Genomic DNA, 26658 nt, shown 5'->3' with positions numbered 1-26658 from the left:
TGGGATGGGCATTTGGTGCAACAGTTAAGCTGCCTATTGGAACACCAACTTACTAGGTCATCTTCAGCCATTCTTCCTCACTTTCTGGCTTCCAATATCCTTTTATTAACTGCTCAAAATTTGTGACAATGGTACCACCTGCACCTAAAAAAAAAAAGAAAAGAAAAAGAAACAAGAAAGTTTATGCAAATTTTCTTGAGAATTCCCAAAATATAATTTTTGTGCAGGAGAAAAAAGTTTCCTTGTATATTTAGGATGTTAAGACAATTTTAATTTTCCCATTCACCAGCTTGGCAACTGTCTCTTATACCATACTTAAGGTTGAAATTTGGGCTTCAAGTTTAGAGATAAAGCTAGAGGTTTGTTTCAGAACTGAAAAACATAATCCTCTGCTTTAGCATTTCCTTTCCTGATATGATTAGTTTAATATAACCATATAATATATGAAGTTAAAGAAATTTATTCAATTCTTCATATAAAACAACAAAGGGCAAGTGACACAACATGAACACAAACCCATAATCACGCATATATACTATACCCAAAAATATAGAATGGGAAAAAACACAGAAAAGACAGAATAATGTTTTTTATTTCCATGGACCACACAGTTTCTTATGTAAGCTCATTTTATTTATGGTGACACTATACCATAATTAACTATGAATCTTTCTTGCTCTGGAGCTCTTCATCAATCTAACTATAAAAATTATGTATCATATGATATCATATGATATGAATAATCATATCATATGATTATTCAAAATAATTACTGATGACACACATTAGAGAGGGTATTAGTTTTGAATTAACTTTTCTAGCCAATAGATACAATGTTTCTAACTTAGGAAAAGATTCTGTTATTAAAGCATGTGACCCCCCCATTAACTTAATCAGAGAACTGTTCAAATAGTTGTGTTATAATAATAATACTTATGAATTCATATTGTTAATCTTACCTCTGGCCCATCCAATAACTATCATGACTAGCCAGCCATTTTTGTAATAGCTATTAGCATGTGTGATTCCACCTACTATTTTCCAAGTTCTGGTCACTTCCTTCATTCCCGCAGCCAGGAGTTGAACAGGTAGGAATGAGTAGCCCTGAGAAACTAGGTCGTATGGGCAAAAAAATATAATATACCTGAAATTAAAATTTAAACATTTTAATATACAAATGAAATTTTAAAAATATCTCGTCTATCTGCAATAACAATTTGGCAAAATACAACAAATAGAATTATCCATATAAACTTGGAATTTGAATTAAAGAAAAACACAGATTAGATAGGAAAGCAATTTTAATCACATGGAGCATATGAACTATCTTAAAATTTTAGACTTCAGAATACTCTAAAGATGTAACAAGTATCTACATTTGTGCCTATGCTATTCTCAAAGTAAAGTGCTGAACCACTAACAAAATAATTTACTGAGTACCTAATTGATGCCTATACTGTGTTTGAAGTTAAGTGCTGAACCCAACATAACAAGAATAAAGCAAATAATCACTTCCAGAAGCAAAGACTACTCTAACTATACAGTGCCTTTGGCCTCTAGGAAAAGTAATTAAGAAAAAGGCTTTTGGTGACTGAAGAAGAGCTGCATTTCAATATCCACTAATATCTTCACCTATACTCCTTCATGCAGGATGTCAACTGCAACCTATACACCAGGAATCAGATTTGTCTTAAAGAAAAACATATTTTCACATACCTGAAAGAGTACAAGGTTTGTTCTTCAATTGCTGAGTAAGTTTAGTTTTAACCAACTAAATTATATTATTGGGGACAATACTGTGATACAGCGGTTAAAGCTGCTGTCTTCAGTGCTGGCATCCCGTAGGAGTGTCCGTTTGAGTCCCAGCTGTTCCACTTCCTATTCAGCTCTCTGCAACGGCCTAGAAAAGCAAGGGAAAATGGCCCAAGTCCTTGGGCCCCTGCACCTACGTGGGAGATCCAGAAGAAGCTCCTGGCTCCTATCTTCAGATTGGCATAGCTCTGGCCATTGTGGCCATCTGGGGAGTGAACCAGCAGATGGAAGATTCTCTCTCTCTCTTTCTCTCTCTGCCTCTCTGTATTTCTGCCTTTCATATAAATAAATAAATCTTTAAAAAGAGAGAAAGAGAGAGATGTTATGGAATACACAGCATGAAAGAAGTATCATATCTCTTTTAAAAGTAGCTGTGAATTTTATTGTAATTCATGATTCATAAAGTCAGAATTTTCCAAAGTATTCATGGAATATGAAATGTTTGCCAAAATACTGCTTCACACTTAATAAAAAGATATAATAGGTTTTTAGCCAAAAGCACCCTTTCTTCTTCATCTCCATTTACCAATTCTCTCCTATTTTTCAAGGAGAGACTCAAATACTATCACATATTTCCACTGACTTTAAGGAGTTTTGTTTGATTTAATCTGAGCTTAGACTAATGGGGGCTCTGTTAAACTAAAACAACTGGTTCCTTTGTCTCAAAATAGCTCTTTATAAATTTCCCTTTTTTTTCTTTATTTGACAGGTAGAGTTATAGACAGTGAGAGAGAGACGGAGAGAAAGGTCGTCCTTCCATTGGTTCACTCCCCAAATGGCCGCTACGGCCGGCACTGCACCGATCCAAAGCCGGGAGCCAGGTGCTTCTTCCTGGTCTCCCATGCGGGTACAGGGGCCCAGGCACTTGGGCCATCCTCCACTGCCCTCCTGGGCCACAGCAGAGAGCTGGAGTGGAAGAGGAGCAACCGGGACTAGAACCCGGCGCCCACTGGGATGCCGGCGCCACAGGCAGAGGATTAGCCAAGTGAGCCATGGCACTGGCCCCCTAAATTTCCCTTTATAAAATAAATGCTGTAATACCCATAACAAATTATAAGTGTTTAGATGACAGAAACCATTCTTTTTGTTATCTCCTAATCTAAGTCTCAACAAGATGCAAAGTAGCCCTGAATTAAATAACTTATTAACAGTCAATATGGAAGCAAAATGCAAAGTATGCCGAATAAGTTGATAATTAAAAAGCTTGAAAGAAAGGAATACTGTGGGGAGCAACTCGGACTAGACTGTTACTCGAATTAAGACTTATTCTATGCATCTGCTCTCCCACAATATGGCACTGGGAGAGGAGGAAACAGCTTCTACGCAGTTGCTTCTCGCCAACTTGAGTGATGACCTGCAGGAGCTGATCCTGCTCCTGATTGGAGGAGAGCAGCGTACTCGGCGTGTGGGTAGCAGAGTTGAGATTGGCGGAAGAGGACTATAAAGGAGGAGAGAGACAACATGCACGAGGAACATCTAAGAGGAACACCTGTGCAGCCCCCGAGAGAGCCGGCTGGCGGTGTGCCGCTCCCCTGCGGAAGTGGGGAAAGTGGCAGGGAGAACCGCCCTTCCACAGAGGTGGAAGGGACGGTAGCCAACCCGGGAAGAACCAGCAGCAAACCCAGGGAGGGCCGAGCAGACAAAAGAACAGCGCAGGGTCCTGTGTCGTTCCTCCGCGAAGAGGGGGAGCGACAGAATACATTATGTGAGCAAAACAAAAAGGTCTTTGAGGGGCCACCACTGTGGCACAGTGGGTTAAGCCACTACCTGTAATGCCAGCAATCCATGAGTGCCAGTTCAAATCCTAGGGACTCCACTTCCAATCCATCTCCCTGCTAATGGGTCTGGGAAAGCAACAGAAAATGGCCCAAGTACTTGAGCCCCTGCCATCCACATGGGAGACCTGAATGACTTCCAGGATGCTGGCTTCAGACTCTACCCCTTTCTCATTCTCTCTCTGTAACTCTGCCTTTCAAGTGAATAAATCTTTAAAAATTAAAAAATAAAACCTCATAGAAACAGAATGAAAAGAGTAGCTTTTCTGAAGAAAAAAATTATTCACTCGAAAAGTGGCTGCCACCATGAAAGAACAGCAGAAACAAAAAGGCCCAGAGTTGCCACTGGTCCCAGTCAAGTGGCAGCGCCATGAGTTGCTGTTGGGAGCAGTAGGGTCGGGCAAGCAACACCAGGAGCTTTGCTGCAAGCTGGGCCTCTGAGGTGTTCCTCCCTTCAAGCCCCATTCATGCTGCTCTCAGGACAGGAAGGAGAAGTGTACTGCAGCAAGATTCACCCCAGTGGATCAACCCTATCAACCACAGGATTTGACCAATTGATATTGTTGTGGAATGTCTATGGTGACTGTGATACCTATGCCACACTGAAGGGACACAGGGGAGCAGTGATGGAGCTGCATTATAACACAGATGGCAGTACACTCCTCTCAGCATCCACAGATAAAACTGGCAGTGAAACAGGAGAGTTAAAAGGCTGAAAGGACACACTTCCTTTGGGAATTCCTGTTATACAGCCAGGAGAGGCCCCCAGCTTGTCTGTACGAGGAGTGACGAAGGTACAGTTAAGCTTTGGGATATCCAGAAGAAAGCAGCCATCCAGACATTTCAGAACACATACCAGGTGTTACCTGTGATCTTTAATGAAACAAGTAATCAGATTATTTCTGGTAGAATAGACAACAATATCAAGGTCTGGGACCTACGCCAAAACAAGCTAACCTACACCATTAGAGACCATGCAGATTCAGTGGCTGTGCTGAGTTTACGTTATGAAGGCTCTTATCTCTTGTCCAATGCAATGGACAGTACAGTGTGGGTCTGGGATGTCCGGCCTTTTGTCCCCAAAGAGAGGTATTTGAAGATAGTTCAAAGAAATGTGCCCAACTTTGAAAAGAATTTTCTGAGATATTCTTGGTCACCTGATGGAAACAAATAGCAGCTGGCTCAGCGGATAGGTTTGTGTATGTGTGGGATATCACAAGCAGGAGAATATTGTACAAGCTTCCTGGCCACACTGGTCCTCAATGAAGCCCATCATTCTCTCAGCACCCAGTACATGAGACTGCACATAAGTGAGATCCGGTGAAGATGCAGAGTGGAAGACACCAAGGCTGCTTGTCCTTGAGACCTCTTTCTACATAAGTGGCACCACATTGTGCCCAGGCTGGCGTCTGCCCTCAGGTGACCATTACTAGCAAGAAACAGGGGGAGCAGTGGCCATCCTCCAGCAACCCCTTGTATCTCATGTCACCAGAATGCTTGAGGAAGCTCCTAGTGGCCTCCAAAACCACCTAGCAGATTTCAGGGACTGGATTTTTTGTTTTTCACTTTTTATTTTTACTTTTTAAATAAGATTCTTCAAAGGGACAAATATTGATTGGTTTTGTAGTTTCCTGTTATCTAATCCAGGCTGAAGACAGGGAATGTGATTGAAATTTGTTAATTGGGTTTTGTTTTGTCTTAATTCAGTAACTGGCATGTGTGATATTTTCTTCCTGTGTTTCTCTGAGTCATTTTGTATTAAAAGCTACATAAATGCCTTTTTATAAGAAAAAAAAATCCTTCACTTCAAAATTTGACATGTTCATACAGCATTTTGCGTCTCTGTACACTGCTCTTTGAATATAGAATATATAGAACTAATTTCTGAGAATTTGATTATACTTAGTTATCAATTTTTCAATGTGTTTTTAATAAAGTTATAATACTATGGTTATCTATTATAGAACAGATTAGGAAAGGAAGATTTTGTTTCACTTTTGCAGTAATTCATATTACAGATCACCTCATTTTCATTGCCTATACCAGGCCTATCTTTATTACACTATCACAACAGTAATTTTGGACATCTTATATTGAACTATGAAACATCACACCACATAAAATTGATAATTACTGCTATTTCTAAACAAGTAAGTCACCATGCTATTTAATCAGGAATTTCTAAAATACACCTGTAAGTTAACATCTTAAAAAATCTTTCTTATTTTAAGAGTGTTAAACAGCCACACAGCAAAAGAACAATTAATTGCTGTGTTCAATAGACTTGCAAGTAAACAGATGAGACCAATGCCTCCTCAACCAACCATTCCTTCTCTATAATACAAATTATTCTCTCTTTTTTAAGATTTGGTTTATTTGAGAGAGTAACACAGAGAGGGAGAGACAAACAAAAAGGCCTTCCTTCCACTAGTTCACTCCCCAAATGGCTGCAACGGCTGGAGCAGGGCCAACCCTAAGCCAGGGGACAGGAGCTTCTTCCAGTTCTCCCATGCAGGTGCAGGCGCCCAGGGACTTAGGTCATCTTTCACTGTTTTCCCAGGCCATAGCAGAGAGCTGGATCAGAAGAGGAGCAGCTGGGATACAAACCAGCGCCCATAGGGGATGCCGGCACCACAAGCAGAGGCTTAGCACACTATGCCACACAGCTAGCACCTGTAATCTCATTTTGTCAGAAGACACTATTTGCAAACTATACATCTGATAAAGGATTAATATCCAGGATATATAAAGAACTCAAGAAACTCAACAAAACAAATAACCCAGTTAAGAAATGGGCTAAGGATATGAATAGGCATTTTTCAAAGGACCAAACACAAATGGCCAACAGACACATGAAAAGATGCTGAGGATCACTAAGCAGGGAAACGCAAATAAAAGCCACAATGAGGCTTCACCTCACTCCAGTCAGAATGGATATCACCCAAAAATCAAAAAATGCTGGCAAGGGTGTGGAGGAAAAAGGTACTCTAATACACTGTTGGTGGGAATGTAAACTAGTACAACCATTATGAAATACAGTATGGTGATTCCTCAGAAATCTGAAAATACATCTACCATATCACCCAGCCATTCCACTCCTGGGAATTTACCAAAGGATCTGAAATCAGCATACAAGAGAGTTATCTGTATACCCACGTTTACAGCACTCAATTCTAAGAGCTAAGATATGGAATCAACCCAGATGTCCGTCAACTGATAGCTAACTAAATTGTGGTATATATATACAAAACGGAATAATGTTAAATAGCCATTTAAAAGAATGAAATCCTGTCTTTTGCAACAAAATGATGCAACTGGAGACCATTATGCTTAGAGAAATAAGCCAATCCCAAAAAGACAAATATCATATATTTTCCCTGATTTGTGTTAACTAATACAGAGTACAAAAAAAGTCATGTATATAAGCAAAACTGATATCTTAAAATTTGATTATTGTTTATAGCTGATCTATACTATTGAAGAACAGTGATTTTTCTACTAGTATGTAAATTTATAATTCTTTATTTAGTAGAGGCTTCAGCTTGTGATTAGAAATTAAACTTAAAATAAGTCATTTTAAAAATTAAAAGACAAATAAGAAAGGAAGGAGGAGAGAGGGTAGGGTGGGAAGTATCATTATGCTATTAAAACTGTATATATGAAGGCCGGCGCCGCGGCTCACTAGGCTAATCCTCCGCCAAGCGGCGCCGGCACACCGGGTTCTAGTCCCGGTTGGGTCGCCGGATTCTGTCCCGGTTGCCCCTCTTCCAGGCCAGCTCTCTGCTGTGGCCAGGGAGTGCAGTGGAGGATGGCCCAGGTGCTTGGGCCCTGCACCCCATGGGAGACCAGGAAAGCACCTGGCTCCTGGCTCCTGCCATCGGATCAGCGCGGTGCACTGGCCGCAGCGCGCCGGCCGCGGCGGCCATTGGAGGGTGAACCAACGGCAAAAAAAGGAAGACCTTTCTCTCTGTCTCTCTCTCTCACTGTCCACTCTGCCTGTCAAAAAAAAAAAAAAACTGTATATATGAAATACATGATATTTGTTCCCCTTAAATAAATAAAAAAAACTTTCAAAGATTTAAAAAAGAAAAACACAAATTAGCTTTCTGAAATTCCTTTTGAATCATTCACCCAACATTCATTAACTAACCACCATATCCCTCCTTCTGTAAAGACTATAATTTCATCTAAATTAAATTTCACATCTACGGTACTTTTATAAAGTACCTGGAAAAAAAAATACTAGGAAAAGGGAGAATAAATGGAATTGGAAGACAAAAATTGATTTCTCATACATTTTTAAGTCACACAGATTAGGTTAACAGAGAGGGGAAAAAATGACAAAGAATAGAGGTTAGGGGCCAAGGCTGTGGTGCAGGAGGCTGAGCCTCCACCTGCAGTGCCAGCATCCCATGTGGGTGGCCAGTTTGTATACCAGCTGCTCCTCTTCCAATCCAGCTCTCTGCTTAAGGCCTGGGAAGGCAGTAGAAGATGGCCCAAGTGCTTGGGCCCTGCACCCACATGGGGGACCTAGAAGAAGCTCCTAGCTCCTGGCTTCACATTGGCTCAGCTCCAGCTGTTGCTGCCATTTGGGGAGTGAAGGAGCAGATGGAAGGCCTCTCTCTCTGATTCTCCCTCTCTCTGAAACTCTACTTCTCAAATAAACAAACAAAATATTTTAAAGAAAAAATAGTGGTTAGTTCAAGAGCAGGCATATGGCACAGTCAATTACGTCACCTACATCTCATATCAGAAACTAATGCATACATGGAAGACAGCTGACGATAAGCTCCAGTACTTAGATCCCTGCCACTCACCAGGAGACCCAGATGGAGTTCCTGAGACCCTGACTTTAACCTGGCCCAGTCTTGGCTGCTGCACGCATTTGGGAAATGAATCAGCAACAGAAGATATCTCTCTCTCTGTCACTCTGCTTCTCAAGTAAATAAAAATAAATTTTAATAAATAGTCTAAAACAGAATATAAGCAAGACCTTTGGCCAGTAACAAACAAAAGATAAACCAATTGTAAGAAAGGTAAGAGTAGCATTTAGCTTCACAATGCAAGTTGAGCTCAGAAGTTCCCCAGAATCTGCCACTAAGTTTTCACTCTACTATCAATCCCACTCCTCTGTCACAGACAATATCACTAACTAAACCAAGACAGAAGAAAAACTAAATAGTGTTCACACTAGTCCAATATGGCAGCTTTGTTCTTATTCTTAGCACTTTAAAAAATTAACATTCTACGTACATGCTATAATAACACCAAAAAAACTATGTCTTCTCCTGTGTTTTTCCTCATGTAAATGGAGTCTCAGTTATGCAACTGTGCAATGGATGATAAACAACACTTGGAAGTTCAAGGAAAATACACTGAGGCACAAAATCAATATACACAAAAATTATAAAATATTTGTTTCCGGGGCTGACACTGCGGCTTAGTGGGTAAAGCCACAGTCTGCAGCACCAGCATCCCATATGGGTGTTGGTTCAAGTCCTAGCTGCTCTACTTCCAATCTAGCTCCCTGCTAACGTGCCTGGGAAAACAGCAGAAGAGGATCTAAGTACTTGGGCCCCTGCACCCATGTGGTAGACCTGTAAGAAGCTCCTGGCTCCTGGCTTCAGCCTGGCTCAGCCCTGGCCATTGTAGCCATTTGGGGAATGAACCAGAAGATGGAAGATACAGCTCGCTCATGCTCTCTCTTGCTCTTTCTCTCTCTCTCTCGCTCTCTCCCTAACCAGATCTCTCTCTCTCTCTGTCTCTCTCTCTCTCTCTCTGCCTCTTTGTAACTTTGCCTTTCAAATAAATAAATAAATCTTCTTAAAAAAATTTATCCTCCCAAGAAACAGCTTTTCAAAGAGAAAAATCCTATGAAAGTGTACACTGTCTCCCAAGCAGTTACTACAACATAATCCACTAATGCTCTTTAACCAGTAGATGGTGCTAGTCTCCAGATGTGTGCACTATAAGCAACTGTGCACTAAATAAGATATTTTCATTATAAAGAAAAGTTAAATGCTTTAAGAGATAAATATATTCACCTTGACTAGACATTACACAATCTATGCATGCACCATAACATCACATAGTACCTCATAAATATGTACAATTCTTACATGTCTGTTAAAATATATTTAAATAACAAAAACTGTTAAAGGATAAGAGAAAAAATATAAAGATGATCTTGCATGTCAGAGTTTAAAGCACATTCCAAACATCATTTTATCTCTAAAAATCAAATGAAGCAAAGATTATAAGTTTTTTCTAAATATTAAAACCTTAAAGAAAGCAAAAGATGTTATTATGCCTTTAAAGTCAGTATCACTATTTACATTTAAAGGTCTGTGAGGACAGACATAATGTTTTCATTTCCAGAGTACAAAACAATATACTGCATATGCACAGACAAAAGGACTAGATACCCTAGATTTGAATCCAGCCTCCAACTATTCAGTATCTGTAATAATCTTCCACGTCTCAGGTACATGGTCTGTTAAATAAGAATAAAATATAACAACTACCTTATAGGGTTCTTGTGAAGTTTAAATGAGGTAATATACACAAGGCACTTAGAAAAGTATCTGGGACATAGTAAATACTATGCAAGTGGTTGCTATATTGCTGTTGTTCTCTAACGTTCAGCAAAGGAACTAAACCAAAGAAAATTTCATCAACAGAATAATTAAATATAGACATTATTCAAATGGCTTCTATAGTAATGAGAAGAAATGTTCTAAAGCTACCTAAAAATACAAGGACAAATGTTGACTGGAAAAAAAAAAAAAAAGTCCCAGAAAACTATGGATAGTATGATACAACAGTTTTAAAATAGGGCCAAAAAAATTAAAAATTGTTTATTCATGTATATGACATAATTAGTTTTTTTAAAGATTTTATTTATTTATTTGAGAAGTAGAGTTACAGACAGTGAGAGGGAGAGACAGAGAGAAAGGTCTTTCTTCCATTGGTTCACTCCCCAAATGGCTGCTACGGCCGGCACTGCACCATTCCGAAGCCAGGAGCCAGGTGCTTCTTCTTGGTCTCCCATGAAAGTGCAGGGCCCAAGCACTTGGGCCATCCTCCACTGCCTTCCCGGGCCACAGCAGAGAGCTGGACTGGAAGAGGAGCAACCGGGACTAGAATCGGCGCCCATATGGGATGCAGGCACCGCAGGCGGAGGATTAACCTACTACACCATGGCACCGGCCCCAACGTAATTAGTTTTAAAAGGTAAGATAAACACAATCCTGGTAATAGAGGTTATCTGTGGGAAACCAGGAAAGAGATGGGATAGGAAAGAATAAATGAGTATATATAAAATTATTGATAAAGCCAAGTTCTTAGATTGGGTGCATTGTAGTAAGAATGTAAGTTAGCACAATCACTTTAGGAACTGATTTAGCACTATCAAATAGAGTTTAAGAATCACTTTCCCCATAATATATTCTTTCCCCATATTACATTCAATAAATCTACTTGAAGCATACACTAAGAGAAAATCTTGCTCATACATACTAGTAAATACATTCAAGATGTTCTTAGAAACATTGTAACAGGAAAAACTAGAAAGAACTCTGACAACAGAAGAAAGTATGAATAAATTATAATATATTAGTTCTTTTATGTAATATAGCAGTAAAAACTAAAAAATTACAACCATACACATAAGAATGAATCTCAGGAACAGTAGCTGAACAAAAAACATCAAGTCACAGAAAAAATACAAATGATTCCATTTATAACACTTTCAAATACTATATTGTTTAGGGATATAAACATGTTAAACCTACATGGAAAAGCATAGGAAGGGCCAGCATTGTGGCACAGTGAGCACCAGTTCATGTCCCAGTTGCTCCATTTCCGATCCAGCTCCCTGTTAATGCACCTGGGAAAGTAGTGGAAGACAACCCAAGTGCTTGGGCCCCTTCTCCCATGTGGGAGACCTGGAAGAAGCTCCTGGCTTTGGACTAGCCCACCCCTGGCCACTGAGGCCATTTGGAAGTGAACCAATGGATGGAAGATCTCTGTTTCTCTCTCTCTCTGTAACTCCACCTTTCAAAAAATAAAGAAATCTTGTTTAAAAAGGAAAGGAATAATTACAAAATTAAGGATAATGGTTACCTTAGAGGAAGGAAAAGAAATGGATGTAAGAGGGTTATACAAAAGGACATCAAAACAAGTGGCAGGGATTTCTGCGAAGATGGTCATGGCTTGCATGCCTTATGGTCTCTTCAAGCTCCACATAGAAACATCACGGCAACCCCGCAAATTCCAAAATGCAGTGCTTAAAGACAAATCACTAACACCCACAAGACCTGTACTACTTTGCAGGAAGAAGGCAACAACTGATGGGACTTAAGAACAAAGTAACTTCAACATAGAGCATAGGCATTCAATAGAAAGTACAGCAGGCTAATTTGAAAACAAAAAAACAACACAATGACAAAAAAAAATCTGAAATTAGGACGGGTTCTGGCATCTCAAGTAGCAGACAAGAGAAAGAGTCCAGGATAAGAAAGCCTGAAAGCGCTCGTGCAATTTAGTCTCCACTAGCTTTCAAAATTGACCTGCCAGGGCTCTCTTCTAAAACAAGCCCCACACTGAGAAGAAACGGCTGGAGCAAAATCAACACTGAGTGGAAAAGAATAAAAGCAAAAAAGGAAGGTCCAGATCAAACTGGGGAAAGGGAAAAGACCCAGGAAATCCCAGCAGGTCATTATCTTTTGAACACTATATAAGAACAGAAGTGGAAGCTCTGTGAAGTCAGAAAATCTTTCCCGCATTCTCCCTTATTCCTAAAGTTCAAGAAACCAATTTCATATAAAAATGACCAACAGAAAAGTAGCAAGGTCAAATTCCATATAAAGTTAATAAAAAGAAAAGAAAAAGAGTGAATCCCTACAATGAAAACACTCAGGAAACTGTGCTCACAAAACAGAATGAAAACTGTAACACACTATTTCCAAACAAGTTAAAGATATTTAAAAGGGGCCAGCGCTGTGGCATAGTGGGTAAAGCCACTGCCTGCAGTGCCAGCATCCAATATGGGCGCTGGTTCGAATCCTGGCTGTTCCACTTCTGATCCAGCTCTCTGCTATGGCCTGGGAAAGCAGTAGAAGATGGCCCAAGTCCTTGGGCCCCTGCACCCGCGTGGGAGACCCGGAAGACACTTCTGGCTTCAAATTGCCGCAGCTCCAGCTGTTGCAGCCAATTGGGGAGAGTGAATCAGCAGATGGAAGACCTCTCTCTCAGCCTCTCCTCTCTCTCTGTAACTCTGACTTTCAAATAAATAAATAAATAAATCTTCCAAAAAAGACATTTAAAAAGTGATGGAAGACATAAAAGCACAATAAAAACTAGAATTGTAGAAATTGAAAACTAAAAATACAATACTCAGGAAAGAAAAAATAAAGGAAAACAAAACTTTCGGAAATAAAGCCCAAACCAGAAAACACAAAGAGAAATAAATATAAAACATAGTGCCTCCTAAGACAGAAAGCAAAAAGGGAAAAATATTTCCATTAAAAACCAAAGATAGGGCAGATAACTGGTACAGTCGTTAAGACACCACTTGAAATGTTTGCATCCTACATCTGATTGCCTAGGTTCAAATGCAAGCTCTGCCCCATTTCTAGCTCCCTGATAATGGGCATCCTGGGAGGCAGCAGGTGATAGCTCAAGTGGATGGGACCCAGGGCCAGCTTTGTGGTACAGCAGGTTAAGCTACCACTTGCAATGCCAACACTCCACACTAGAGTACCAGTTAAAGTCCTGGCTCCTCTACTTCTGAACCAGCTTCCTACTAATGTACCTTTGAAGATAGCAGAAGATGGCCCAAGTACTTGGTCCTATTTCCACGTGGCCATGTGGGAGATACAAGATGGAGTTCTTGACTTCCACCTAGCCCAGACCTGGCTTTTGTAGCCAATTAAGGAGTGAACCAGTAAAACTGATTTTCAAGTACAATAAAGACAAATTCCTCAATATAACAGAACTCAAGGACTATTGTTCCAGATGAATACAAGCTTCAGACAACCAAAATTACTAGAGAGATACAGACCTAAGAACTGGTGACACTCATTAAATGTAAAGCTGGGTGAAAAACTAAGACTGAATGAAGTCTCACAAGGAAAAAGTACAGTATGTAAAGAATATAAAACAATGATAGTGTAGAATGGTACCTTCATTTTTTTAAATGGGAGAATAAAAATTACATATATACTTATTTATATATATATATATACATACACAAAAAAAAACCATGCTTTATGTAATATCCATGACAGTGTTAGTACTGTTACTCTAAGACTACTTTGAGACTACTTTGTACACATCAGACTATTGGAATACTCTAAATCTGTCATGTCCTATGCCCTTAAGAACCAAAATTCTTAGTATAGAAGAAGGAGGTGGATATACAGCGGTGAAAAATTTAATAAAAGCTCTAGGGACAGAAGTCTGCACGGAAGTTAACTTGCCACCTGGGGCACTGGCATCCCAAGCTGGTGTACCTGTGCTTGCATCCTGGCTCTACTTCTGATTCCAGCATCCAGCTAATGAGCACCCTATGAGGCAGAAGGTGATGGCCCAAGTACTTGGGGCCCTGACCATCTACATTCAAGACTCAGACTGAGTTCCAGAATCACAGCTTTGGCCCAGTCCCAACTGTTGCTAGCATTTGGAGAACGAATTAGAAGATGTAAGAGAGGTCACTGTGTGTGTGTGTGTGTGTGTTTCTCTCCTCCACCTTTAAATTAAAACAAATGCTCTATAGTCTTGAATTCAAATTAGAAATATCAGTAGAACTCAAGAGTTATTCCTAGCTCTGTTCACTGAAATAGCCTAGAAACAAAGGACAATGAACCAGTGAAAATGAGTATCCTTACACTATGGTCTTAAAATACCGTTTCTCACTAAAATACTTTTCTTAAGAGATATGGGTGAGTCCAGAAGAAAAGTACATACAAAATGAATTTTATTAACACCAAGAGGCAAGGATGCTAATCCAAAGTCTCAGGAGTCAATGGTGAAAAAGATTCTACTACCCAGAGATGGACAATTTGAGCTTCTATAATGATAAAAACTGAATTTTCCTGAAATTCACAAACTATGCTAAACTCATGAGTTTATTACTATTCAAAAAGTGATCACCTTTGGAGGACGGAGGACCAGTTTACTATCTGAAAAACTGATAAAGAGAAACAATCAAGCATTTACCTTGAATTTCCTATATGAACTATACTATTGGTTTACCAAATAATAGATGAGAAATGGGAAGTATCTACTTACATTAATTAATAGTCTATTATTACTTTGCAATTCCCAATTAATGAGCAATTGTTTTAAGTATTAAGGAAAAAACTAAAGAGCCAATTAGAAAATGTAGACTTAGGTATGACTAAACTATAAAGTCTAGAAAAGAATATTGGGAGATAAAATCATAAAAACATGTAAAAAAGAGAAGTTAGAATAATGATGTGTTATAATGGTTAAGGTGACAAGAAGGCTGATTGGAATGGGGCAAACAGAAATGACTTCTGGGATGCATGAAAAAGTTCTATTTCTTTTTTTTAAAACAAATATTTATTTTATTTATTTAAAAAGACAGAGTTACAGAGAAAGAGATACACATAAAGAGAGAGTCTTCCAGCTGCTGGTTCACCCCTCAAATGGCCGCGAAGGCCAGAGTTGAGCTGATCTGAAGCCAGGAGCTTCCTCTAGGTCTCCCACATGGGCACAGGGGCCCAAGGACTTAGGCCATCCTCCACTGCTTTTCCAGGCACATTAGCAGAGAGGTGGACCAGAAATGCAGCATCCAGGACTCGAACTGGCACCCATAAGGGATGGTGGCATCACAGGCCGCAGGCCAGGGCTTTAACCCGCTGCACCATAGCATCGACCCCAACAAAGTTCTATTTCTTGACTTAGATGTAATTATAAGGATGTACACTATAATAATTTATTAGACCATATATGTGGCTTTCATACTTTTTATTTTTCACTTTATAATAGCAAATTATAGTAACAAAATTTTCAAGTGGTAGTATTTTTCTTACTCTAAATGATAGGTATAAGTTTTCATTATATCATAATTCTTTCTACTTCACATATTTCATAAATATTTATGTACCTTTTCAGTGTTAATTGAAATTTTAATCAAACCAGATTATTCATAATGAAAACTCTAATTAAAATCATAGTCTAAATCCATGAGTTGAAATCTAGACTTTACCATTAACCAACTTTCTAAGCCTCAATTTCTTCGTATGCAAAAGGAGAAAAATAAAAGCTGAGGTTAATTAATAATTAAATAGTATACTATTAATTCACTGCATTAAAATGTATTTTATTTTCCATTCCTTTTCTTTCTTTTCTTTTCTTTGTTAAAAAAAGTCAGAGTTAAAGAAAGGGAGAGACAGAGAGAGAGATCTTCTAGTCAGTGGTTCACTCTACAGTTGGCTGCATTAGCTAGGGCTGGGTCAGGCCGAAGCCAAGAGCCAGGAGCTTCACCCATGTCTCCCACATGCACTGGGGTCATCTTCTGCTGCTTTCCCAGGTGCATTAGCAGGGAGCTGGATCAGAAGTGAGCAGCCAGGACTCAAATCAGTGTCCATATAGGATGACAGCACTACAGACGGTGGCTTAACCCACTGCACCACAGTGCCATCCCCTATTTTCCATTTCTCACAAATCTTTTAATTTAAGCCAAGAAAGCATATATTTATGCATGAGCAATTTTATTTAAGGGATCAACTAATCAAGACATGTAATTCCTTGCTATTCAAAATAGTTGGAGTCTAACAATATATAGTAGTCCATTCCTTTAGCAAGGTACTTACTGAATCTAGAACAGTATTTGGCACATGGTTAACAAAACAAAGTTCCTGCTCTGATAAACTGTTTTACTAGTACAGTGAGATAAAACAACATAAAAAAATTAACAGATAATATGTCAGGAAATAATAAGTCCAAGAAGAAAAATGATGAATAGTATGGCAATTATGTAAGGGCTCTATAATAAAAGAAAGCACAAGCCTTTTAGGGAAAGAACAACAGGTAGAAGAAATCAAGTACAAAGGCACTCAGGTAGAATACCTTTTGTGTTCCAGAAACAGCAACGCTAATGTGGCTCCAGTGGAGTGAACAGGAGTGCAGTAGTAAGACATAACACCAAAGAAAGTGCCAGGGAAGATTCAGTAGGGTGTTACAGGCTCTGGGATTTTATTCTTTTTTTTTTTTAAGATTTATTTATTTATTTGAAAGGCAGAATTAGAGAGGCAGAGGCAGACAGAGAGACAGGCTTCCATCCACTGGTTTACTCCCCAGATGGCCGCAAAGACTGGAGCTGCACCAATCCAAAGACAGGAGCCAGGAGCTTCCTCTGGGTCTCCCACATGGGTGCAGAAGCCCAAGGACTTGCACCATCTTCTACAGCTTTCCCAGGCCATAGCAGAGAGCTGGATCAGAAGTGGAGCAGCCAGGACTCGAACAGGCGGACATTATCGGATGCTGGCACTGCAGGCAGCAGCTTTACCTGCTATACCACAGAGCTGGCCCCGGGATTTTAGTCTTAACACATAGAAACTACCATAGGATTGACATGTTCTAATTTACTTTAAAATAATCCCTATGTTTTATTGGATGAAGAAAAGACTCAGAGCAATAACAAAAGGAGCAACTAGTCCCTTAAGCAGCTAATGCCACTGTGCAGGCAAGATACAATGGTGACTAGTTCTAGAGGAGTAGAAGTGGAAATGATTGACAGGAAGTGTCAGATTATGGGTATCTTAACTTTTCCCATAGCTTTAGCATCTATACACACAAAATTTTCCCAAATGCTATATCTTTTTAAAATATTGTTACAGAAATTACAGTCCTTAAAAAATTTTCAAAACATATAGCCACTGGAAGACTATCCTTTAAGAGATAGATAAGGGAGAGCTGGCAGTACAGAGCAACAGGTTAAACTACTGCTGCAACACTGAGGACGCCGGCATCCCATATCCTGGCTTTTCTACTTCTGATCCAGCTTCCAGTTAATGCATCTGGGAAAGCAGCAGAAAATGGTCCAAGTACCTGGGCCCCTGCCACCCATGTGGGAGACCTGGATGGCAGCTCCAGGTTGCTCACTTTAGCCTGGTGCAGCCCCAGCCATTGCTGCCATTTGGGGAGTGAACCAACAGATGGAAGATCTCTCAATCTCTCAATCTCTCCTCCCCTATCTCTCCCTCTTGCTGAGTCTTTCAAATAAATTAGCAAATTGTTTAAAAAAAGAGATAAGCAAATCTATAAAAGACTGTGTCTAAGTATAAAGACTCTACAGTAAAACTTCTTGTTTTTAACTCACTTACTAGATGTGAAAATTATAGCAACAATTTTGTCCCAGCTTTCCCATCTGCCAAATGGGGTAATAATAATAGTAATAGCTACCTCACAGTACTATTATGATTAAATATGAAAGTAAATATAAAGAATTTAGCTGACATATAAATCAATAAACAGCAGCTATCAAATATATTGTTATATACTTTCTACCATTACAACTTTTTCTTATTGCTGCTATTTATAATAAGCCCTAATATAACTGGTTATATATTCATTTTTAAAGTAGCAGAAAAATAAACTTTGTCATTCTAATATGTTACTTAATACAGTTTTCAACTGAAAGCACAGTTATTGCTTTTGATATAACAAAGCACACTGATTTGTATTATACTTTTTTAAAAAAATTAATGAATCAATCTTAAGGAAACCTGAATTTAGACTTCAAAGAATCCAAAGCAATTCCTAATTTTTTTTTCTTCCCTTCAAAATTAAAACTAACGTTCAAAAAATCGTATAAGGCTCTAAAAAAGTCCCACAAAGAGTACGACAGGAACAATCATATTTGAGCCATAATCACTTGGACTTTTTGTTTAGTGGGTCACATAATTTTATTACATTGTATATCTGTGTGTATGGGTAGGTTCACAAGATAAACCATTTGAGGCCAAAAGTTTAACACCCTTTCATATTTCAAATGCTTCCACTAAAGACACATATGGGCCGGTGCCGTGGCTCAATAGGCTAATCCTCCGCCTGCGGCGCCAGCACCCCGGGTTCTAGTTCCAGTCAGGGAGCCGGATTCTGTCCTGGTTGCCCCTCTTCCAGGCCAGCTCTCTGCTGTGGCCCAGGAAGGCAGTGGAGGATGGCCCAAGTGCTTGGGCCCTGCACCCCATGGGAGACCAGGAGAAACACCTGGCTCCTGCCTTTGGATCAGCGCAGTGCGCCGGCCGCAGCGCGCCAGCTGCGGCGGCCATTGGAGGGTGAACCAACGGCAAAAGGAAGACCTTTCTCTCTGTCTCTCTCTCTCACTGTCCACTCTGCCTGTCAAAAAAAAAAAAAAAAAAAGACACATATGACAAAAAAAAAACAATAATTGCCTCTTGGAGAAGGGGAGAAAGAGATACTCTTTGCACTTAAAGTCTTTGACATTATTTGGTTTCTTTCCTTGTATATGTATTAACTTTTCAAAATAAAAGAATTTCATTCTATTAACAATTAATAAAACAAATTTTAAAATGTCTCAGAGTTCGTCAAAATGGTAGCTTACCAGATTGAAGATGCCAGCAAAATATTAGTGTGGTTTGCAAGAAACCTCAACGGAGGCTCTGCAAGCAGTATACAGGATAGAATTCCCCCACCAAAGCAGTGGAGCATAGCAGTAAACCAGCTTGAAACTGGATTCTTCCATGCCACTGCCGCTGCTCCTAAAATGGTAAAGTAAAAACATGGTTTAAACATGGACCACACAGAAAAGGACCTACAATAGCAACAAACTGTTAACTATTGTTATCTCTTAAGGGAAGCCTGGGATTAAAGAGATGGTCAAGGGAGCTCTAAACTTATTTTAATTGTATGATATAATTATATTTGAATTATTTAAAATATAATGTTCATTTATTAATTATATAATTAAAATTTTAGGGGCCGGCACTGTGGCAAAGCAGGTAATGCTGCAGCCTGCAGTACCGGCAACATATGGGCACCAGTTTGTGTCCTGGCTTCTTCACTTCCAATCTAGCTCCCTGCTAATGCACCTGAGAAAGCAAGGGAAGATGGCCCAACTGCTTGGGTCTCTGCACCCACATTGGAAACCCAGAAAAAGCTCTGGCCTCCTGGTTTTGGATGGGCCTTGCTCCAGCTGTTGCAGCCATTTGGGGAGTGAACCAGCAGATGCAAGAGTGTTCTCTCTCTCTCTCTGCCTATGCCTCTCTGTAACTCTGCCCTTTAAATAAATAAATCAATAAAAAATTTAACAAATTATACCATATCTAATCTGAGAATACAATGCACCTAGTTCAAAAGAATACAGCAGTTTTACATACTATATGTAAAATTGTGCAAAAAGAGAATCATATGTGTAAACAGTATGTATAGTATGAAATCATTTACAAGGAAAAAAACAGAAAACAAGATATTTTTCTAGGTATATACATATGCAAGTAATGCATAGACTAAGGTCTACAAGAATACATAACCAAACTGACAGCTACTGTTACTTTCAGAAAGAGGCCCATTTATGTAAAAACAAGCCACCACTAAAAAAAAAAAAAAAAAAAAACAACTGCAGGGCCAGTGTTTGGCACAGCAGTTAAGAAGTGACGTGGAACACATGCATCCCCTGTCAGTGTCTGGGTGCAAGCCCTGGCTCTGCTTTCAATTCTAGCTTCCTGTTAATGCATATGCAGGAAGGGAATGATGATGGCTGAAGTAAACGGTTCCCTACCACTCAGGTGGGAGACCCAGACTGAGTTCTTGGCGTCTTTGTCCTGGCCTAGCTCTAGTTGTTAATAGGCACTTTGAGAGTGAAGCAGATCTTTCTCTGTTATCTGTCTTTATCTCTTTATTTATCTTTTTCTCTCGCTCACCCTTGCTCTCTCTCTGCCTTTGAAATAAAATGAAAAAATTTTTGGAATTTTGCAAATCTGTTTATGAATTTAAAACATCAATGTTGCCTGTATTTAACATGGGAATTCATCTATATGTGCTCAGAAGGAAAATAAACATTTGAATAGGGCAATCCACCATTCCCCAAATAAAATATGCCCAGGGGTGAACATGGTTTAGTAAATGTGCATGCTTGTGGTGTACATATCCTGAAAAGTACAGTGCTGCCAAAGTGTAATGATACGTATCTGGTGGTAACTCAAGAAATGGTTACTGCTCCAATCTAAAGAAAAATCCACTTACAAGAAACTTACTAAAGGATGTCAATCTCCAGTATAGCATCTTCCCTTAAGCCTAAGAATCTTCAAGAGGTATTTCAACGATACAAGGCCATGCTGTATTTAGTGCAAAATTCCAATGCAATATATGATACCACTGTGTCTAGAATATACACAAACATAATATATGGGCCCTGCTCCTACAGTGTGACTGATTATTGTACTAGCCAGCACAATAATGAGCACAATTTTTTTCCATTCCATCAATGAGCACTAGCTGAACAATAAACAATGCCATTAAGCCATCCTCAGGTTGAAAGCAACACACAATGCTTAAAAAAAAAAAAAAAGGATTCTAGGATTCTAGAACATTTACTGCCCAGACACAGATCCTAGCTCTAGTACTTATTCTTTGGGTAAACCCAACAAGTAAACTGTCCTTTTCCCCACATCTTTAAAATACAGATGCCCCCACCTCTAGCCCTTTTATTGATATAAAAGGAAAAGGGAAAAAGTAACCCATATCATAGGGTTGTTGTAAGGTCAACTATGAGTAAGTACATTTAAAGCACTCAGAGTGGGGCCTACCATACAGTAAGTAGGAAGTATTGGCTATCACTATTATCACAGAAGTACACAGGAAAAAAACTACTCAATTTCCTCTCTCCTACCATTCACACTCCTCCTCCTCTGAGTGACTATTTCTAGTCTTTTCCTACGTTTACTTATACTCCGTCTCCACCTCCACCTCCCATCTGTCTGCTACTTTTTCTCTCCCCACTCTGTGCATCCTGTGTGTTTATGGGTGTCTCCCTCTCTCTTTTACAGGCCTGGTTAGCACTGGAGACACATTCTTGAAAGGGAAGCTGCAACTTAATGAGAGTTCTAATGGGCCCATCATAGCACAACAGTCACTATGAAAACACATCCCCACAGTACTGATTACTTCTGACAAATATGAGGGGCCTTTAACATGTTTGTAGAAAATTTGCATTATCTTTTAATTCTATTTTTCCATGAACTTTATTTAAAATCCACCTCATATACAGTTAGCGATTATTGACTGATGTGTTCATCTTCTGTATTTCCTAATAACTGTTCTTTTTGTTTTGTTTTGTTTTGTTTTTTAAGATTTATTTTATTTATTTGAAAGAGTTAAAGAGAGAGATAAAGACGAGAGGTCTTCCATCCGCTGGTTCACTCCCCAGATGACTGCAACAGCCAGAGCTGAGCTGATCTGGAGCCAGGAGCCAGGAGCTTCTTCCAGGTCTTCATTGAGGGTGCGGGGCCGGGTGGGGGGTGGGGGGCAAGGACCTGGGCCATCTTCCACTGCTTTCCCAGGCCATAGCAGAGAGCTGCATCAGAAGTGGAACAACTGGGACTCAAACAGGAGCCCATGTGGGCTGCCAGCACTACAGGTGGTGGCTATACCCACTATACCACAGCACTGGCCCCTAATAAGTGTTCCAACAGAAGATCAAGCATTACCTTTAACTGACACTCACCATTCATGAGCTAAACCAAATCCAAACATACTCAGGTTCTCCTTTGACCACTGAAATAATCCAAATCAAATTCACTAAATGCTTTTCATACATAGTATTCACTCACATAATACCCATTTCTGGATAAGTCTACCAAAATAACTTTCCTTTGTCCTCAACTTTTGATGATTTTATTCATTCCTCTTAATACGTATCACATTCTAAATTTCGTTCACAAGTTTTATCTCCATCAAAAACTGCTAATCCTTAGGACTCCAACAGAGACTTAGTATGGAGTAAGTGCTCTATAATGTTTAGCATGACAGGGTAATAAATACATGTGAAATATTTCCAAGAGGTTAAGCATAAAAATTTTAATTTCACTTACTTATGATTGTCGTAACTCAGGCAGCTGTGACTGTTTATTACTTTTGAAACCTCTGAGTAAGACCTCTTAACTTTTCTTGGCTTAAATTTCATCTTAAATAATATTAACAATGCATATCTTGATTTCAACTGAGATAATGTACACAAACAAATTTACTGCCCAGTACAAGACAGACACTTTGCTGACTCCTTTCTGTTAAATGACTTGATCGCTAACAGCAGAGAAAAGAGGGGGGAGTCAAATGAAACCCAAGAGCTATTTCTGGCTCAATTCTCTAAAGCAGAGATACAGCTCTTTTGAATTCTTATTGCAAGGTTTCGATGACAATAATGTATCATGGCACTGAAACAATACCCATCACCCCATATGGGCACAGGTTCAAGACCCAGCTGCTCCACTTCTGATCTAGCTCTCTGATATGACCTGGGAAAGCAGAAGATGGCCCAATTCCTTGGGCCCCTGCACCAGCATGGGAGACCTAGAGGAAGCTCCTGGCTCTTGGTTTCAGATCGGTGCAGCTCTGGCCGGGGTGGCCATCTAGGGAATAAACTAGTGGATGGAAGACCTCTCTCTGCCTCTGCCTCTCTGTAACTCTTCCTTTCAAATAAATAAATCTTTTTAAAAACTAACAAACAAAATTTTTGAGGCCCACAAGCAATCAATAAATAGCATATAAGAAACAACAGAAAAATCCTAAATACTTCTTTATGTATTCATTTTAAAAATAAATGACTAAATGGTAGCATAAATTATGTATTCTTTAGGATAAATAATTAAATTTTGCAAAGCAGACAACACTTAATGAGAAAAGTCACACTGTTATATATCGTAGCAAATCTCCTCAATGTCTGGTTTCAAACAGAAAACAGCTGGCTGTATTCTCACATCTGCTTCAATCCGTTCCATTATCAGAAGTCATGTAGCCACTGGAAAACTCCACTATACACTTGTGAGAAAATAGGAGTGAGAAAGATAACAGCTGAATATTTTTAAGAAAATAATTTTAACCTGAAAAGTGTCATGGAACCCCATGGGTCCCTAGACCACACTCTGAGAACCTCTGATTTAGCCTATACAAGAACATACTAAATTCGGAATATAGGGGCCGGCGCTGTGGTGCAGTAGGTTAATCCTCCGCCTGCAGCACCAGCATCCCATATGGGTGCCGGTTCTAGTCCCGGCTGCTCTTCTTCCAATCCAGCTCTCTGCTGTAGCCTGGGAAAGCAGTAGAAGATGGCCCAAGTCCTTGGGCCCCTGCACCTGTGTGGGAAACCAGAGGAAGCTCCTGGCTCCGGATCGATGCAGCTCCAGCCGTTACGGCCATTTGGGGAGTGAACCAGCAGATGGAAGACCTTTCTCTCTTTCTCTACCTCTCACTTTCTGTAACTCTACCTCTCAAATAAATAAATAATAAATTTGGAATATGGAGTTAAAAAGGCAATATTCTTCTTTTCAAAGAAACTATGTTTCACAGATAACCTGTCCTACTTTAATACGGTAATACTCTCGTAAACCAAGTCAAAATTTCCAGCAAATAATGAGGCTGAGTTGCAGACTTCAACAGGAACGAAAAATATGTTGGCCAGCGCCGCGGCTCACTAGGCTAATCCTCCGCCTGCGGCGCCGGCACACCAGGTTCTAGTCCCGGTCGGGGCACTGGATTCTGTCTTGGTTGCCCCTCTTCCAGGCCAGCTCTCTGCTGTGGCCCGGGAAGGCAGTGGAGGATGGCCCAGGTGCTTGGGCCCTGCACCCCATGGGAGACCAGGAGAAGCACCTGGCTCCTGCCATTGGATCAGCGCGGTGCACTGGCCGCAGCGCGCCGGCCGCAGCGGCCATTAGAGGGTGAGCCAACGGCAAAGGGAGGACCTTTCTCTCTGTCTGTCTCTCTCACTGTCCACTCTGCCTGTCAAAAAATTAAAAAAAAAAAAAAAAAGTTGAGGTCCAAGGACTTAAAAAACAATCCATAAGAGAGGCACAGCGTCATCCTCAAGCCCTCCTTCATCAGGCCTCTGCAGAGCAAGGAAGATGAAAAGCAGCAAGAACACCTACAAAGAAGGCAAAGAAATGCCTGCCCGCAAGGAAAGAGGAGATTCAAACCTCAAAGGGAGGTCCCATTTACTAAGAGAGTAAAGCAATACAGGAACAGCATATCCTGGCTGGGAAATACTAACAGGGTGGTGCAGAGAAGTCAAACTGCGGAACCAAGACTGTATTCCTCCCCCCCCCCCCCCCCCATTCTACGGATGGCCACACGACTCTTAACTTTGTACTGCTGCACCAAGGCTATATCCCCATTCTACGGATGGTAAAGCGGCCCCACGACTCTAACTGTGTACAACGCCACTGGTGGTGGCCGCCGCCGCGACACCGCGTTCACGGGATACACCGGTGCGTCGGCCCCAGGCTTTGTGTTGACGAATTCGTACAACTTTCCTAAGTGGGGAGTACTCGACCATTTGTCACTCCAAGACACCGAGTCGGAGACCTGCAGGTCTCAGGCAGCTTTGTTCGTGGGTGATTGGAATCTGTCTCCGTCTCCCTGCCCTTCAAACACGTAAAACAAATAGATACGGTCCGAGGGAGCGGTGGCACCACCAGGAGACGGCGCCAAAGACGGCTGGCACCGCGAGCCCGACGAGCGGCGGCGGCTTCTGTCACCTGTCCTTGGAGTCCGCCAGACGCCCCTGCTTCGGCGTCGAAGACCCCGGGCCGCGCCTCCCCCCTCCCCGGCCTCAGTTTCCCCATTTGTACTCAAGGGGTCGACTGCCATCGGAACTGCGTGGGCCAAAAGCCCCTGGACTGCCCACTCGGCCCCGGCAGTCCTCGCCGGGAAGGGGGCGTCGGGGAGGCCGGTCCGCAGCGCCCACACTCACCCGGCTGACGCTTCAGAGCCATCAAGGACACTAGATAGTGGGCGATGTCAAAAAAAGGGAACATGGACGTGCGGGAGAAAGCCAGCGTCAGCTCGTCCCACGGGGAGTCCATGGCTACCACACACACCGCGGCAGCCGAGGAGCCGCGACCGGTGCCCCGCGTGCGCGGCGAGCGGCGGGGGGAGGGGCAGCCGCGGCCGCGCGCTCGACCGCGCCGCCGCGCGCCCTGCGCATGCGCCCTGGCTCCGGGAGCCCGCGCGCCGAGGGGCGGGGCCGCGTGTCCCGGAGCCGTGAGCGCGCGGCAGGATCCCGAAGCTGCTCCGGAGGCCTCGCCTCAAGTCTCCTAGTAAGGGTTCAGCGTCTTCCTGGCTCGGAGTCGGATCTATTTCTGTAAATTGATGTCATTTACCCAACTTTTATTGAACAACCACAGTACAAGGCACACCGTGACCTTTTGGAGGTTAAAAAATGAAACTGTGGTGGCCTCGAGAAAGTTGCGGTTCCTCAGTTTTGTTTTTAAGAAAAAAAAATGCACCTAATTGTACACAACAGGTGGTCAGAAGTGTAAGTGTTATGAGAGGGCAGTTTCTAAGAGAGAAAGGTTGTGCTAAAAATGTGGGTGCCGCATGCCGGGGCTGTGGCTTACTGGGTGAAGCCGCTGCCTGCAGTGCCGGCATCCCATATGGACGCTGGTTGGAGTCCCGGCTGCTCCACTTCCGACCCAGCTCTCTGCTGTGGCCTGGGAAAGCAGTAGAAGATGGCCCAAGTCCTTGGGCCCCTGCACCCATGTGGGAGACCCAGAAGAAGCTCCTGGCTCCTGATCGACCCAGCTCTGGCCCTTGCGGCCATTTGGGACGTGTAACTCTGCTTCTCATCCTCATTTCCCACTTTGTGGTCCAGCCAGAACAGTCCCCTCCATTTCGCTTGCACTCCTGGCTCGCCTCACCCACTTTTTTTTTTTTTTTAAGACTATTTGAAAGGCAGAGTTACAGAGAGAAGTAGAGACAGAGAGGGAGGTCTTCCAGCTACTGGTTCACTCCTAAATGGCCACAAGGGCCAGAGCTGGATCAATCAAAAGCCAGAGCCAGAAGCTTCTTCCGGTTCTCCCACGTGGGT

The 26658-nt window shown here is 41.2% G+C and overlaps 1 protein-coding gene and 1 pseudogene across 2 annotated transcripts in view; one reads left to right on the top strand and one right to left on the bottom strand.

Annotated features, from left to right (window-relative positions):
* Positions 1-25712, bottom strand: part of TMEM38B (transmembrane protein 38B) — a 46232-nt gene extending 20520 nt beyond the window's left edge. Inside the window, exons 1-4 of one of the 2 annotated variants that reach the window (XM_089319085.1) lie at positions 25543-25712; positions 19183-19339; positions 960-1900; positions 54-144 (exon numbers count right to left, since the gene is read on the bottom strand). In XM_089319085.1, coding sequence (XP_089175211.1) covers positions 54-144; positions 960-1065 — 197 coding nt within the window. In that variant the 5' untranslated portion in view covers positions 1066-1900; positions 19183-19339; positions 25543-25712. The remainder of the gene's footprint in view (positions 1-53; positions 145-959; positions 1901-19182; positions 19340-25542) is intronic. The other variant, XM_008256762.5, reaches the window with a different exon arrangement.
* LOC100357794 (U5 small nuclear ribonucleoprotein 40 kDa protein pseudogene) lies at positions 3768-4985 on the top strand (annotated as a pseudogene).
* Positions 25713-26658: the final 946 nt, after the last annotated feature.

This window comes from Oryctolagus cuniculus, chromosome 1 (assembly GCF_051225735.1).
Source record: "Oryctolagus cuniculus isolate XC-2025 breed Fujian yellow rabbit chromosome 1, ASM5122573v1, whole genome shotgun sequence".
Classification (NCBI taxonomy): domain Eukaryota; kingdom Metazoa; phylum Chordata; class Mammalia; order Lagomorpha; family Leporidae; genus Oryctolagus; species Oryctolagus cuniculus.
The sequence above is the reverse complement of the archived record's forward strand: the minus strand, read 5'-3'. Positions and strand labels throughout refer to the sequence as shown.